The sequence below is a fragment of the Taudactylus pleione genome, unplaced genomic scaffold, assembly GCF_031769625.1.
Source record: "Taudactylus pleione unplaced genomic scaffold, aTauple2 ptg000066l, whole genome shotgun sequence".
In the NCBI taxonomy this organism is placed as follows: Eukaryota; Metazoa; Chordata; class Amphibia; order Anura; family Myobatrachidae; genus Taudactylus; species Taudactylus pleione.
In genome coordinates this window covers 36410001-36428395 of record NW_028284468.1, presented here as the reverse complement: position 1 = coordinate 36428395, position 18395 = coordinate 36410001, and the positions used below count along the sequence as shown (strand labels likewise).

At 42.2% G+C, this 18395-nt stretch overlaps 1 protein-coding gene across 1 annotated transcript in view; it reads right to left on the bottom strand.

Moving 5' to 3' along the window:
• The window catches only part of PARN (poly(A)-specific ribonuclease), a 166783-nt gene that overhangs the window by 65635 nt on the left and 82753 nt on the right, over positions 1-18395 (bottom strand). The window contains exon 21 of the mRNA XM_088466789.1: positions 5540-5614. Coding sequence (XP_088322915.1) covers positions 5540-5614 — 75 coding nt within the window. The remainder of the gene's footprint in view (positions 1-5539; positions 5615-18395) is intronic.

Genomic DNA, 18395 nt, shown 5'->3' with positions numbered 1-18395 from the left:
CTTCCATGCGCGAGCTGTTTATATGTCATATTTGTGATCTCAGGTTCGGTTTACTGCTGATTCTTCTTTGATTGTATATTTTGGTATTTAATTGTACCACTGTACTTTCCTTTTTTATTGGCAACACTTATTTACTTGTTTATCTGTTTTTTGTTTTGTTTATAATATGTTGAAAATTTTCTAATAAAAATGTACATGATTTAAAAAAAAAAAAAAAATGTGTTACATGAGCATCCACAGTAGGAGGTACCTTCCACTTAGTACATACAGAAGGTGGAAACGGATACAATGAGGTTATTCTTTTATTCACATAAAATTGTTCATCAGAGTTACCCCATGTCTCCTCGATAAGCTCTAAGCTGTTCAGATACATGGAACTCCGTTTTGACCACCTTCCGGTGGAGATTAAACATTGGAGCCTTCTTACTATGAGCTGGTTCATAATCAGTGGACGGATGATCCTCCTCTCCAGAACTAGATCCTGGAGAGGAACCCTGTGCATCATCTAATTTCCCTGATGATGCGTCCAAATCCTTATGTTGGGCAGACTGATAGAAAGATAACTTGTGCTTAGGTCACTACCGGTCTGTTATCAACATAAGATGGTGACATACACTGACTAGAATGGCCATTAACATCCTTCCATGAAGAACACATAGGAGGTGCCAACATAGCATACTGTGTACACCCCATCCAAGGAGGCATCATGGGAGCAGCCATACGATCCACAACCTTCATCATACCTGGGAAAAAGAGGCAACCCAAGATGGCTCTTTATAACAAACAAACCATCCTTTACTTCCTGAGAGGCCACAAGCTGTACATTATTTACATGGAACCAGCACAGGCTGCTCCCCCTCCTGTTTTCCTTTATCTTTTGACATGTGCAAAGTAAAGGCAATAATTGCAATATTATGTGACAGCCTTCACAAAATCTTAATGAATGAAGTACTCAGAAAGAAACCTCCACGCCAAGAGGATGGTTACAATCGACAGATTTAGAATTAAAAGACAGTGTCAATCAGCAGCTAGCAAACAGTCACATATTATTACAATCAGTTCTAAATTAACTACAGCAACGTATCAGAGCATCATATACCTTAACCATGGGACATGTATACAGGGAGAATGACCCAGACCCTCCTAAGACCAGCCGCTACAGGGCGCAGAGTGTGGACTGAGCGTCTCATACATGTGGAGGGTTGGCAGAGCAACCCAGATGCACTAAACCCTTTGTAGGGACTGCGTCTGGGTGGGGGGACCGCCTACCTCCCCTAAGCTGCATTAACCAGCCGGGTACGCAGGCCTCGTGGCAGCAGATAGCTTCTGCTGCCGATCCCCAGCGACAGACAATAAGGCCCCGGCTGGTGTAGTGGGGACGCGGACAATCCTGGGCCCTGACAGCAGCAGCTTCTGGTGCATTACTGACACCAAAATCAAGAACTGCCGCACACGATTCCTCGTAAGCGAGGAATCGCCTTACTTGACATCTCCGAACTTTCAATGCAGTCAAGGTCGCAGCATTGCTGCTAGCTAAGCTCAGCTGCAACACACAGAAATCACCAGCACAATTACTGATGATGTGGCCCGGCGGAAGTAGATGGAGCCGCAGTAGGTGCATCTTAGTTCAGTTGCTTGGTACTGCCAATTCGGAAAAACAAATAAAACATAAAATAAAAGCTTAGGACTGCTCTAAGCAGTCCTATTACAAAGGTGCGTCTTGATCCTGCCGCACCAACCGAACAACTGAAGTCCTATGGCTAGGGGCGGGGTACATATGGGGAGGGACGCGGGGCATTCTGGGAGCAGACGCTTTAATGGTTTGGTGCCTGGTCTTCCAACCATAATATCCCTGTGGATCCCTATGGACCCAGAAGAAGAAAACATCAAATGCAGATCAGGTGGCCATCAGACCTATGAGTAAGTTTAAGCTGTCGCAGACATAGCAGGTCTCCAGACACAAAGAGGTCTCTCCTGCTGAGAGAATCAATGCAATGGCTAATTTATGCACACCCAGAAAACAGTGTTTAAAAGGTCAGACATGCCTGCGTTTTTATACCCCCCGCCCCATTTCTTACCCCAAATGCTGACTGTCACGCACTTTGCAAATGACTCCTATGTGAGCATAATCGTAAAACAATCGCCGTGCATGAGCAGCTTTCATGCATGTGCAATGGTTAATAATCACTCAATCTGCATAAATATCAGCATTGCAATCAAATCTAAATCAGGCCAGGAGTCAACAAAAAAGAGTGCTTCGTGTTTAATAGTATATCACAAATACTCATCCTTCTCTGTATAATTAATTGTGTGTCAATTACTTTTTTGTTTTCTGCAATGTTTCTTTAGCCAATAAATATGGCTTTTAATCATTAATCGGCCTAGTTTTACTTGAGGTAATTTTACCTCAGAAGTCCCTCCATTCCCATTCTTGACCCAAAAAAATAAAGAATAAAAATCTGTATCTGTGTATCTAGGTCTTCAACATAGGTTGACAAGTTCAATTATAGCTTTCTCATAAGTTTTCACAAAAAAATAAGCTCATAATATGGATGCGGTTAACATACCAGCGCCTGGAATGCTGCCTATCGGAATCCCCCGGCGCTGGAAGCTCAGCCAGGGACTGAAGTTAGGCATTTAAATCGCAACGCTAGCCCCACGCCGAAATCCCGATGCCCAGCATCCCGGATGAAGGTAAGCCGGTACGGTTAGGTTTAGGCACCCCTGGGAGGAGGTTAGTGTTCTGCAACCCCCCCCCCCCCTTCCGGCGGCTTTACATACCGATTCCCATAATACAATGAGTTGAGATGAATCATCAAGTAGAAGTTTCCTTTACAAAACTGCGGTGACTTGGCTTGTCCCGTACATGACAACTAAATTTTGTGATATTGTGCTGGGTATAACGTATAATGGAGACCGTGTTTTTTTTCTACCTAAAACTAAGCCTAGCTAGGCACTTTGATATTACATCTATCTTTTTTTTAAAAACAGCTTAAGTTTTAACAAAAATCGATATGTTAAAATTTGTACAAATGTCCCGTGTGTGACAGTGGATTGTCCCTATTGTTTTACAACATTACACTAACTCAATTATGACAGTGTTTGTTTAGGCTGCAATACAGAGCAGAAGTGCCAACAACAGAATTTACATAATGGAATAATACAGATGTGGGAGGACCATTACCATTCTGATTGAGAGTGCAGGTAATTATTTACTAGTGGTCTATAAAGACCAGTTACATTTTGGGATAGGTGGTCTTTTGTTAAAGGTGTTCAACACCCCTTCATTCTATGTAAATGCTGCTCATGGGGTCACACTCTACAGCACTAAATGATCTCTTCTCTCCAAAGCTTTGCCAAACCAATCTAAGTAAGGCAGTGCAACTTATGCCATCGCTCAGTAATTGTGGGGGGGGGGGGGGGGGGGGACTATTACAGTGTAAAGACTTAAAGCAATATGGTACCTATGTTAAATAAAAGCTAATAAATTAGTGTTCGGACTCACTGGGCAAAATTTGCATGCTATTATGTTATTGGTGGACTGACTAGGGGGGTATAGGTTTATTAAACAGAGTTGCTGGTAATTTAAATTTGGAGCTGGTATGGCGGAAAAGGCAAATTTATTAAGTGTGATTGTTATTCATTTAATGTATAATGCTGGGTACACACTTGAGCGAACCAGCGGCCACCCAGCTGTTGCACTGACCAAGCGGCCAATTTGGTAAGCTATACACTTACCAATCGGCAGCTCGATATGTCTGGGCAGACATGACAAATGGGTGGGCACAGCCACATGTACCTGTATATCTGGATGGTATATCTGCTTGGCTGCGCTGTAGGGCTGACCTAATATGTCTAAACGACGTATTTCAGACATATCGGGTGTAAACACTCGCCCGATGCTCTAGTCATATCGTTAGTCGATGATACATCGACAAGTGTGTACCCAGTTTTACTCTCGTCAAGGGCTAGGCATGCCCCCAAAGTATGTTGGCTATGCCACCTCCAGTACTGACCAGCTTTAAGGCAGAATCTACTATTACTCCCACCAAGATGCCATAGAGGCATAGGCGTTCTTTTGCCCAGGGTACCATTACTACATCTATAAAATACAAACAAATGTAATAACTTGATTGGTTGAGTTCATTTCAAGTGTTTTTTTGTAACCGCGGCAATACATTAAACTTTTTAGGCACTTTACACTAGTTGGAACTCGGCAAAGCTGCATTCAAATAAATGGGCTCTGTAAAATTTAAAAAAAAAAAAAAACAACCCACACAGATGTATTTATTTTTTAAATGTTTAAGGATTCAAATGAAGCCCTGCACTTGTATAAACTGTTTTACCCACACAACACATAGATGTGTTTAACACAACACCATAGTGAACTTATCTTCAACTTGTCAATTTTTTGCAAGGCATCACGCCTTTTTCGGGATATGACCCTTAACCTCAACTCCAGTCTCTTACCCAACGCAAACAAAACACCAGTGTTAAATATTGCTGCGTGATGTATTCCTTGTCTCTGCACTTTACAGAGAGGACCAGTTAGCAGAAAGATGTGGAGTCCCCATAACAGGAACTCTGTTGTTTCCAAGCAACTCAACAGAAAGACCTGTAATTTCAGTGTCAAGCAGCTCATAAGTAGCAGCTCTATGCTAGGTCTGAAGCCACTGAAAATATTTGACTTTTACAGACCAGAATCTAATTTTACTTTGCGCCTCTTTGTGCAAACAATATACAGTAAGGCATAAAGCCACTGACAAAAGATAAGCCGACAAGTGCTGGTTTCTTATACTTAAAAGGCTGTTGGACTTCCTACTGCCAGGGACACACAAAAACACTGTCTAATTTCTTTCTGATCCTTGTTTATCTTAATGGGAAGGTCTATCACAAGAGCAGAGCTGCTAGCTATTAAGAGCTGTGACCATCACATGCTTACTGCAGACAGAATGGTCACATGATGTGTTAAAGAGCACAGCAGCTTACATGGAGGTTTACTAGATACAATTATTATACTTTGGGATTTGTAAAATGAGCCACACTAAGCACAGAATTCCTACTGGATAGAAAAGGATACGAACATAAATATGGCAATGAAATCAAAAACTTAACACACTTAATTCATAAACCTAAATGAAACGTTGCTCCCAGTCTCAAGATTATTAAAGTTGTCTGACTTTTCAAGTAGAAAAAAAGAAAATTTTTACTAGCAAACTTCACAAAATGGTAACAAAAACAAATGATTAAATCAATTTACATAGAATTGTGTGTCATCAGGAACTCATTTTAAAGACCTTTTGGCTTATATTGTCAATTAAGTTTTCTAGTGTGATAAAAAAAAAAGGCTTCTTCAGAACGCATCACCAAACACACTAACTTTATCACAGACACGTTTCACTTGATAAGCGGGGACAATAAATAGTAACATTTAATAAATCTAGTCATAGATCTAGTCAAAGAGAGGACTCCAGTTCTAAGCAAATTAATTTTAGTATGTGTTCTTATTTGTCCGATAGCAACAACACTCATTTCTTACCTATTTGTACTTGCTCTGGCTGGCTAAGGGACACGAATGCTGATGTATCGTCTATCCAGGTCACCTGAATGTTACCTAGAAAACAAGAGTTTAGTGAGAAAGATCTTTTTAGAAACATAGGCATTGAATCTTTACATTAACGTATGAGAGCCTGAGATTGCACGTGACAGGAACAAGCAGTAGATTACATGACCGAAGTAAGTCTCACAAATGGACAAAGGCCTCACCAGTTTAACCATGCAATACAGTACTGTTATGGCACATACCTTGCCTTATGGGAACATGGTTTTATACATTATTCTTTAATCAAGTCTTTATAAAACTTGTTTGTTAACTACACTGGCTGTAAAAAAAAAAAAAAATGTTGCACCTAGTTACATAATTAAGATATTTATAAACTTGGAAAGGAGAAAACAACAACTTGATTTGCTTATAAACAAACATTTTATGCTCAATTTTCAGAACTATAAAGGTGCGTATCCATTAGGCGATGGGGTAACGACAGTAAGATTACGACATCGTAACCGTCCAGTCGTTCCTCATCCTGTAGGTGCCCACACTGAACGATATGTCGTTCAGTGCAGGCACCCTCCCTCATCCCCGAACATGCCCAATCTGTCGATATCGGCAGATTGACCGGCATGTTCAGGCGATGATTGATGTCATAAACGACCAGTGGGAGCGCTCATCGCTGGTAATTTGACATTTTCATGCAAGATTAATGAGCGATTGAACGATTACGATGTCGTAATTGTTCAATCGCTGTTTAAACGGCAAGTGGATACGCAGCTTAAGGGGTCAATCCTATTAGGTGCGGATTGCGAGATTGTTTCTTGAAACTCGCAGACTTCACACTAATATGTCCTCCTGAGAACTCTAAAATCCAATTAAAAATGCCTATTAGCGGTACTTGCAGCAGAGGGGTGCGAAGTGACTGCCAAATGAGATGTGAGAGAAGTGCATAAAAAAGTGGGGAGACCATCCTGGAGTCCCCAAAATTTATAATTTTGTTAGCGGGACCGTATAGAAGGCTGTTTGTGGGCATTAGGAAGGTACTGTAGGTTTTTAAATGGTGTCAAATGGCTTTTTATTTATTTATTTTTATTTTTTTTAAAAGCACAAAAGATGTAAAGCAACTTTTCTTTCAATCTCAAACGGATTAAACGAAAAATGCAAACAAAAAGTAGGGAAAAAAAAAAAAAAGGCGATTTTGGGGTACTATGAGGGCACCTTCAAAAATTGTAAAAAAAAAAAACTATTAAATTTAAAAAAATATTGTCATTAAATTTGGGGTACATAAATTTACGAAAAAGTTGATTTGGTGACATGTTTTTTTTAACGAAAAAAAATTTAATTATTGGACTAATTAAGCTAATTGGAAACGTCCAATTGCCTAATTAATCGTGAGAGGGGGGGGGGGTCCAAGGATTTCAACACAGCGTCCCGACATTTTAACCTTAAAACTAAAGATTTTTCTCTCACCTTCAGGGAGTTGAGAATGAAAAATATGCGGATTCAGTCTCACTGGTTCAGTGTGAGTTGCCAATTGGATTGAGAATTACTTTGCTGTGCGAATTCGAAGAGAAAATAGCAACTCGCACCTAATAGGATTGACCTCCAAGGGTTCATGCGAGGCCTGGATTTTACTCCATATAGTGTGGCATACTCCTTTTTTGGCGTCCATCAAGTATATAGTCACCCAGATTATAGAGTCAAACTTTTAGACCATGGTCTTTATCATGATTGGGTAATAAAGTCATGATAAAGAGAATGGTCTGTTTTAATCCAGCGTCAGCGACTTGGATTAGTCGGATTAGCCATTTATGAAGACTGATCATGCAAGATTTTACATGGTCTAATGACTGCTAGGAGATCAAGGAAAAACAGGACAAAGCGTGCACCGCTACGCTCCAAAAACCGCATTGGAAATCTTTAAAGTTATGGCAAAACATCGGGATAGATACTGAAAGCATGTTCTGTGAATAGATGAAATTAAAGCGGAAAGTTCTACACAATTAGCGCTATTCTTGGAATAGTACTCACATTTTATACTTTGAACAGGGGGGGGAAAAAAAAATCTTGTCAAATGTTTTTATTTCATTTTACAAGTTAGTTGATAGGCCTAATATTTAGTATATGTCCCACTATGAGTGGGAAAACTAAGTTCCAATTGAAATGTACTCACTTTCCTGATATCAGACCAGGGGTCAGTGAAGGTGGCACACCCGAGGACAGACACTGAGGTCATCCAGGTGCTGCCCTCACTTACACTCTGGTTTTAAAAACTTTTCAGTTCATCTTCTTGCAAGTTGGAACATTTAACTGATCTCACTGTTCCCCAGCTTCCCATCCATCAACTAGCTAGGAATTGAACGCCAGGCACTTCAAAGTATGCCACACGTTCATGGGTAGACACTTTAATGATTAGTCCGAAACTGGGTGGTTGTATAAGAGTGAAGACACAGGCAGCTAGCAATCAAGAGGAACATGAATTCCAATTTGCACAAGCAAGTTCTATAGGTGATCAGTATATTTATTTGTTGCTAAAGAGAACGTGGGTCATGCAGCACAACCATCTGCTTTTGTGTATAACATGGCAGAACCAGAAGAAACATGCCATCCAGGAAAGATCTCAGATTAATATTTTTATTGCCAACCTTACCATTAACACATTATACCCAATGGTGTTAACATACATTCAACCTACATCCAGTGTTCTCCCCAGGCTGTTTTCTGCGGGCGCATTGCCCAGCAGAAACAGCCTACCGCCCGGCACTTTCCCCCGCCAACCCCTGCCCCCTGCTGTGGAACGCTGGCCTTTGAAGTGACCGGAGACTAAAGAAGCATCCAATCGCTTCAGAGGTAAGAATTCCCAGTGATGCACTGCGTGGGTGACGTCATTATGCCTGGGGCACTATTTATGCCTGGGGCACTGCCTAAGGGGCCAGCCTGGGGGCACTGCATAAGGAACACTATTTAAGCCTGGGGGCACTTCATAAGGGGCCAGCCTGGGGGCACTGCATAAAGGACACTATTTAAGTCTGGGGGCACTACATAGGGACAGTACTTCAGTCTGGGGGCACTGCATAAGGGCAAAGCAAAACTACAGGGGGCAATGCATAAAGGGGAAAACTACAGGGGGCACTGTATAAAGGGCACAAATACAGGGGGCACTGCATAATGGGCACTTAACTGAGCGCCAGTGGTGGAGAAGCCTGAGACCTATCGGGCTGGAATGATAAGGGAGATACCCCTTTTCCCGGCGCACGCATAATTGCAAAGGCCCCCACACGGCTACTTCTTGATGCCACCCGGCTGGAAAAAAATTCTGGGGAGAACACTGCTATATTAATACAGAAGTGACCTGTTTAAAAAGCACAGAACCATACAAGGAGTCCAGACATTAGCCCTATGCACTGGGTTACGTGTACTCCTCTCCCCTACCTTGCTCCTGCTAGGTTTCTTTGCTATTATTGGCCAACAGCTGGTCTATTTTTTAGCCTCCACTAAACTTTCAGATTCTTGCAAGGCCTTGGAAAATAATATAGGAATGTTTTGGACCACTCACATAGTCACCTAGTGGTTAGCACTGCAGTGCTAAGGTGTGGAAATAGAGACTGATGCTGTCCTATTGAGTTTGCAGGACTTCCCTGTTACACGAGTTTCCTACCTGTTTTCGGGATGTAGTCGGCATCCCAACGGTCGGGATGCCGGCGTTCAGAATCTCAACAGTAAGTATTAGGGTTTGGGGGAAGGGTTAGGGCTAGGCTGCGGGAAATGTGGGTTAGGGTTAGGTGTTAATTGGGTCGGGAAGCCGCTATCTGTATTCTGAGCGTCAGCACATCCCAAATGCCGGGATCCCGTACCCAACCCAGTATTCATCCAAGGATTTAAAGAGAATTGTAAGTTAATTGGGTTCCGACTACACTAACCTAGGTAGTGCGTGCTCCACAGGGGCAGGAACTGCCATTCAACACTTCATAGTAGGTGTGTCCTATACAATAAATATTGATTTATCTGAATATATTGGTATTATAAAAGTCATTATATGCCAGATCTCCACATATAGACAACATACATTGCACTACAATAGCGTGTTCTCAACAAGAACATTTGGCATAAGCACCTAATATGTGCATAATGCATCAGTTATGCATGGATTTTGGCACTGCCAGAGAAAACACACATCTCCTTAAATCTGTACAGCATTCTTTATACAGGATGAACATCCTGCCACAAATCATCATCCAATATGGAACAAAAAGGGTTCCGCATCAGCAGAACTAATGACAAAAAGTGTGCTTAGCTAAAGCAAACACTAAAGTCTGTCTGGATGTGCCGGGAAAACAAAAAATGCAGAAACATTTCTGATTAAGACATTTGAAACATGATGAAATCTAACCCCTGCTGCCAATGTGACTACAAAGCTCAGTATGTGGAATATACATTGAATTGGGGGAATTAGATTTTAAAAGGAAATTCAGTGTCACACAACATCCCTTTCGGGGCCTAGCAGAGTAGCGAAGAATTGCAGACAACACTATACAGAAAGACCGGATTAATGGTTTTTTTGCTTGAACAAAGTGGAAAACTTCTCAGCTGTTGCACACTTGGAAGTCATACGAGAAAGCATAAAATTGAACAATTCTAGTCTGCAACACATTTTATTCCTAGTACAATGAGAGTATAGCATTACATAGGATCCAGGTCAAATGTCTGGACTTTCATCACAGTGTTCTGTTGAACCAGACTACACTGAAGTGCCTTTATCCTTTACACCACACCAGTCAGATTTCAAACTTCACTAATTCAGTCCAGGGGACCAAAGTTATAATCGCTGAGCCATCAATTTACTCCTGTCTTAGTAAGTAATGTTGCTAGTCTGGTCTTTGTGCCGCAATGGACTATTATTCCAGAGCAGCTTGCAGCTTTTTTACAGACATGTTGCTTGCACACAAAGACAGTATTAACAGTGTGGCCAGAATCAGTGTACCATGCCTCTGTGGCGGCACTCACTCTTACCGAAATGACAGGCTGAATATTGGCTCAGCAAACAAAATGGCTGCCTCTATTGCCTACACTGTACAGGAATCTGTGCACTTCATGTAAAGGGACACTCTCTCTGAAGTACAAGTAGCACTTTTTGAAAGGGCTATTTAATAATTACAAAAGGATTTTAAAAGATCTGTCAAACAAAAGAGGGAGGCTTAGCCAGGTTTCATGAGAATCAAGCCGATCAATTCACTAGAAAGCATGTACAATATCTGTGAGCCATGATCAATGCTTAAGCGGCGTTGTGTTTATAGTAAATGCAGATGCTGTACTCATGAATATTAGTTTGGCCCATGTTAAGGCACATAGTTATTCTCGAATGACTCTCCAAGACCAGAATTTCTATTGTTAGGCTATTAAAAACCTAAAAAGGTTGGCTGTTCTATTAACACAATGAAATTCAACTCCCTAAACCTTATCAACATACCAACTGAGTATTCTGCACATCACAACATACAAAGATTCATTGTAGCAGCTTGTGTGCAGTCTAATAATTTAGCACCAAAATATACAGATATCTGAGCTAAAACCCAAGATTTATTAAACTTAACACTTAAGCTGGGTACACACGTAAATTGCTGATCAGTTACTCCCATACGTTACCAGATTTTCATTCCAACCAATGAACTAATTGGATGATTGGACAGAAAATGTTTACGTGTGTACCCAGCTTTAGGTCTCAGCCTAAGTGACCGAACTTTAACCAATTTGAGAGAAAACTAACTATATGGATGTAACAAATTCCACAAGCATGTACTCAAGTACCCATTCTATGGAGAGCATCAAACCTTCTAAAGAGGACAAGTGTAGCAACCACTTTCTAGCTATCATTTTATAGAATGTTCCAAATAAATGTTAGATATAATCTGATTGCCCATAGCAACCAATCTCTTTAGAAGGTTTGATAAACCTCCCCCCATTAGATGAGCCTTCATCATAGATGACTGTATGTTGTCCCCTGGCTAGCTAAAAGCAAAAATATCTTATGGACACTAAACTCAAAACCACTTCTCCAATATCTTACAATCAGAGTAGATCTTTTTACAGTATATTAGTAACTGGATTACTCAATGAAGGAGTCACTTTCATTTAATATTCCATTACAGACAGTGTCTAGACCATTGTTTCCAAAATCCAGTCCTCAGGAAACCCAAACAGTGCATATTTTCCAGGTATCCACAGATTCACAACTGAAATAATCAGTACCACCTGTGGATTAGGGTTAGGCTCTAAGAGGGACGGTTAGGCACCAAGGGGAGGGTTATGGTGAAGATTAGAGTTAAATTTAAAAAAAAAAAAAAATACATGTCGACCTTTTGACCCAGTCGACCTTGTGGGGTCTATCTAGACTTTGATCTTTTATACCAAACTCGTTGAAAATTGAGTTTTCTGTTTGTTTTGAATGAATCTGAGCTGCTTTGCTCTCAAAATACTAAACGGAATACACTGCCTAATTTGTACAAAAAACATTATAATATAACAATGGAGAGAGGGAGACACAGAGAGAGAGACACAGAGAGGGAGACACAGAGAGAGAGACACAGAGAGAGAGACACAGAGAGAGAGACACAGAGAGAGAGACACAGAGAGAGAGACACAGAGAGAGAGACACAGAGAGAGAGACACAGAGAGAGAGACACAGAGAGAGAGACACAGAGAGAGAGACACAGAGAGAGAGACACAGAGAGAGAGACACAGAGAGATAGAGAGAGAGAGATAGAGATAGAGATATGCATAGTCCTTCTGGCATGGGTGTACCCAGCTCAATAAAGGGAAGGCGGCACTCCAATCGTATGAAAAAAATTCAATGTGTATTAATATAACAGCATGATAACATCCATCTGTCAACGTTTCAAGGCTCAAGGCCTTTTCATCAGGTCTTCCTTTGTATGTCCTGATGAAAAGGCCTTGAGCCTTGAAACGTTGACAGATGGATGTTATCATGCTGCTATATTAATACACATTGAATTTTTTTCATACGATTGGAGTGCCGCCTTCCCTTCATTGAGCTGGGTACACCCATGCCAGAAGGACTATGCGCGCGCATATATATATATATATATATATATATATATATATTTATTTTTTAGAATGGTATACCCTGTGGTGGATAGCCTTGTATAAGGTAAGAGGAGGGGGTTCATTTACTGGATACCATAATCAGTTTTTTTTTTTTTTTTCAGTAAATGAACAACTGTTCTATTATTGGGTTTTTGCAGATTGTTGTTTAGTCCATAAAATAAAGGTCAATTTCGGTTAATATATACCAAATAGAAACATAATACATGATTTCTGTTCGCACCCAGAAACCGGCGAAAAGTCCCTCTTTAGTACACTATGGATAGGTTTTCAATCATCCTTCAATGTCCCATTTTGCTTTTAGGGGTTTTTGCTAGCAGAATTGAAAACAGTGATCCCATCCTGTGCAACACCGGGTGGGTTTTGCACTAAATAGTACTGTAGTTTTAAATTTCAGTGCCAGTTGGAATACTGATCATTAACCTGCATAAATGAGCAAAGTATTATATGGATCAATGATAGCTGTGCACAAAGACTATTGTTCCAAGACTCATCCACGTGCACACAAAACACAATGGAACGCAGATTTTGATTCCAGATTATATGCAAAATTGTGTATTCAATTATACATTAATTTCATACTAAATAAAAATGATTAATGAAATACATGAAAATAGAGGACCTTGTAAAAATATTGACATTTCCAAAATACCTTTTTGGCAGAAGATCTTATTGGACATTGTTAGGAATTTTTCAGTCAGATTTTTCCAGTAACTAGTTAGGAAACACATTGCCTGACAAATCCCAGTACAAATTTCATGCGCTACATCTCATACAGCTCATAAGGGACAGGTGGGGAAGTCTGAACAAACTTTGCTTTAAATATAAATGCCAAAAATGTAAAACCGGTTTCAAATTACAACCCACTTATTGCCAAAAACACAGAATATTTAGCAATTTGATACACTATGTATCATCGCTCCCCTATGTTCCCTTTTAATAGTAAATGTATAAGAATGCTTTTATGCATAGCGTTCAATTAATCAAACCAGAGATCTGCAACAACTGGCTCCTATCTACTGACACCGGAGAGTGGAGAGAGGCTACAAAATCTCTCCGTACAAAGCAAAATCCAGAGGCCGATAACGCTGCTTATCTATGTGCCGTGCAGACTACAGACCGAGCCAATAACCATGAGGTCACTAACACAAAGCAAAGCTTCCGGATCTAAGCACAAGGAAAGCAAATTTGAAACCCACAAGTGTAGGTTGCAAAGTCCCACATGTGGGAATAGTTGTACAGATTTTACAAAGTCTGTAAAATTTGGTATTAACCCACCATTAGAGTAGACTTGAATGGATTAAGTGGCATCTGTGCAAAAATTAATGTGAGAAAATTATCTCAATCTGGCGATAGATGCATTTAGTGTTACCAAGGGTAAACAAATGCTTTATCCGAAAACATTCAGAACGGAAAATATATAAATATGTTGGGCATTCATTTTAATCCATGGTAACTACATTTCTTTGAAATGTAACATGTAAAGGGACTCATTGGTGGCTCCTGCCTATACTGCTCAGACACAACTAAACCGAAATCCTGAAGCAGGGGCTCTCAGTAACAGGGCTATCTGTAGTGCAGGCACTGGTTGGCAAAAACATTCCCAAAACATTGTGCTGCAGCTATGTCTATTCTGCCTACACACTGGCAGTAATTTTACACATTTAGAGTACATCATTAAAGCATAGGGTGTTGCAGCTTTACCAATAACGTGGGTTAATGTATAAGCCGTCCCACCTCCACCAGTTTTTGTATAACAAAGCCACATGGAGGAACAACTATGTCACAAGGAAACAACCAGAACATAGAATAAAACAACCAGGGAGGGATGGCAGTGTCCCCCAGATGGACTACAAACAAGGGATTTTATGGTGAGTGGAAAAATCCAGTTTCCTCCGGCATCCATCTTGGAGATCCTGGTAATTACATTGGGACTGCACAAAGCAAGCATAACTATTTGCCCAAAATTCTGTTTATAACCTGGGCCAAGAGCACTGCATTAAAATACTCCTGCAGCAGCTACAGAAGTTTCCAGATACATCTATTCTCTGTGTGCTACTAGTCAAGCTACACAACGCGGGAGGACAGTTGGACTTTTTAGCTTCAAATGAGTCTTATTCACATGATGCATATAAGATGCAAAAGCAGCTTCTGCTGATTAAAATGATATGCGGCCTGCATATATTCTATTTGTGACTGCGGGTGCATCTGCATGCGAAACGCTATGTTACAGCCACTGACACTAAGGTAAGGAGATATATATCCATATGAGAGTTATGGTATAACATACCTTTGTTAACTCTTTCTTCGAGGTCCATAGGGTCCACAGGAATTACCTTGGGGGTATGCGGTTGGAGTGATCCAGGCACCAAACAAATACAAGCTTTAGCTCTCAGGATGCACTGTGTCCTCCTCCATATATACCCCACCCCTGGCTACAGGCAGTTTGTTACCAAGCCCAAGGCAGGAGAAGCACAGATGAGAAGGAAGGACAATTGTACATCAAAAACACTCTAAGAAGAGAGAATGATAGAAATACAAAAGAAAAAGATTACCCAACAACAACCATGTGCGTTAGGGTGAGTGTCTTGTGGACCTCGAAGAAAAAGTTAACAAAAAGGTATATGTTATATCATAACCCTTATTTTCTTCTTCGGGGTACATAGGGTCCACAGGAATTACCTTGGGGATGTCCCAAAGCAGTTCCCTTAATGGTGGGGATGCTCTTGTTTAGTAGATAGGAGAATCAGACGCCCAAAGGAAGCATCCTGAGGGGCAAATGTATCAAATGCGTAAAATTTGAGAAAAGTGTGGACGGAAGACCACATGGTTGCCTTGCACAATTATTCAGCAGAGGCACCACGACGGAACGCCCACGACTGTCCCACGGATCGAGTAGAATGTGCTGTCACTGTGTTTGGAACAGAGAGATTAGCTTGCGTGTAAGCTTGAGAAATAGTCATAGGAAGCCATCTAGCCAGAGTCTGTTTGTTAGCTGGCCAGCCTCGCTTATGACAGCCATACAACACAAAAAGAGAATCCGATTTCCTAATGGAGTTGATGCGATCCACGTAGATTACGTAAGGTGCGTACAACATCCAGAAGCTTCACCTACAGAGAGGCCTGAAGACTGGAACTACACCGTGGTACAAAGAACAGCTCTATCCCGATGAAAAATCAAAAAAGGGAGAGCGACAAGAAAGGGCTGCCAAATCAGAGACACTGCGGGCCAAGGAGATAGCAAGAAGAAAAACGGTCTTTGCTGTCAAATCACTTAAGGTCTACTGATTTCAGGGGTTCGAAAACGGGGAGCCTGTAGAGCTTTGAGAACCAAAGACAAATCCCACGGAGACACCGAAGGAACAAAGGGAGGCTGAACCCTCAGAACACCCTGAAAAAAAAAAAAAAAAAAGGCCTAATATCAGGTAGCGGGGCGAACCTTCGCTGAAACCAGAGTGCAGATTCCTGAACCCTCAGGGAAGCCAGGTGGAGACCCTGGTCTAACCCGGCCTGGAGAAAACAAGCACTCAGAAGACCCTAAAAATTTTCTATGCCTACACCATTGAAAATATGAGTGCCAAACTCTAAAATGCGGGCAGAGGAAGGTTTCCGTGCCCCAAGCATTGTCTGAATTACAGAACTGGTAAAACCTTTGGCTCTTAAAATGGAAGATTCAAGAGCCACACCGTAAAAGACAGACGAGGAAGGTCCGGATGCAGGCAGCAGACCCTGTGTTAACAGGTCTGGCCTTAGAGGAAGAGGCTATGGAGCGACTATGGAGAGAGACTGAAGGTCGGTGAACCAATTGAGTCTGGGCCAAGCAGGGGCTATCCGTATTACTGTGCCGCCCTCCTGCTTGAATTTCCTGATGACCCTTGGGAGGAGGGAGATCGGAGGAAAGAGACACGCAAGCTTGAAGTCCCACTTCACAGCTAGAGCGTCCACAAACTCGGCTGTGGGATCCCTGGTTCTGGACTCGTACCTGGAGACCCTGTGGTGGTAGTTTGTCCACTAGGCTCTGAAATACCTGTGGATGAAGAGCCCACTCCCTGGCGTGTTAGGAAGTCCGCTTCCCAATTGAGGATGGAAGATGCCGTTCTGCCCAGAACAGAATGCTTGACACTTCTGCCATGGCTGCCCGACTAAGTGTGCCTCCCTGATGGTTGAGGTAGGCAACTGCGGTGACGTTTTCGGACTGTATCTGGACAGGCCTGCCCTCAGTATATCCTGTGCCTGAACAAGTGCTCTGAACACTGCACGCAGTTCCAGGATGTTTATAGATAGGAGACCTTCCCTGGTCATCCATCTTCCCTGAAATGTGTGCCGAACAGTCACTGCGCCCCATCCACGAAGGTTGGCATCGGTAGTGAGTAGCACCCAATCTGGAATCCAGAATGGGCGACCCCTATTCAGGCGAAACGTCTGCAGCCACCATGAGAGGACAACCGCACCTCTAGAGAAAGACTGATCATGTGTCTATCAACTGGTACTCCCCCATCCACTGGGAGAAAATCAGCTGTTGCAAAGGTCTTGAGTGGAACTGAGCATATTCCACCATCTCGAAGGCGGACACCATGGACCCCAGAACCTGCCTCACTGAGTGAACAGATACTGACTGGTTGCGGAGAAACCTGCGAATCCGCACCTGAAGGGCCACAATCTTTTCTTCTGGCAGATATATCCTCTGTGCCAGAGAATCCAGGTGTGCACCTAAATGCACCATCTGTAGCACTAGAAGCAGCGGTGGCTGCAGATCTCAGGAGGTTTGGTTAGTCTCCCTGTATACCTCTTCTTGGACGGCCAGGCTATACAAAGCTCAATATCCTACTCGGCCTTGTTTGCCATCTCATATACAGGGAGGAGCAAACCAGAAGCGTGAAACCTCGACTCTGGACCAGTGTCTGGGTTGGGGGAGGAGCCACTGGGGAAAGCGTACCTCCCCTAGGCTGAATGGATCCACCGAGCTCACTGATTCATACATAGCCACCGCCATCATCCCCGGCGGTCTAGTTGGGGAAGCAGTTTAACCGGCTTCTTACAACGGCGGCCTCCGGCAGGTCTCCACCGCCGAAGGTACAGACCGCCACTTGATCCCCTGCCATCAGCGGTCCGCGGGGAGACACCTTACCTGCATCCCCGATGTCTCCGGCTGCAGTCCTGGGTTCAGAGCTCACTCCACTGATGCCAGACGAAATGACCACTTCCCTCACTGGTGTTGCGGCGCCGGCAGGGTTAGACGGAGCAACAGCACAGGCGCCCATTCGGACGCCTAGTGCTGCTTACTCATAGAAGAAGAAAAAAAAAAACTTGCTTGGGACTGCCAAAGCAGTCCCCTGTTCACCAGGTGCACTCCTGCGCACCAAACAAAAAACTGAATGCCTGTAGCCAGGGGTGGGGTATATATGGAGCAGGACCCAGTGCATCCTGGGAGCTAAAGCTTGTAATTGGTTAGTGCCTGGATCACTCCAACCACAAACCCCCAAGGTAATTCCTGTGGATCCTATGGACCCCAAAGAAGAAATATATACACACACACTATATAATATATAAATTATATTATATACAGTGCCAGTCAGAACTTTGGACACACCTTCTCATTCAATGGTTTTTGCATATTTAAATTTTCAACATTGTACAGGTTGAGTCTCCAATATCTAAATATTCCGAAATACTGAATAATTTTGACATGACAGATACTAAAACCTTTGATTTTTGATGGTTCAAT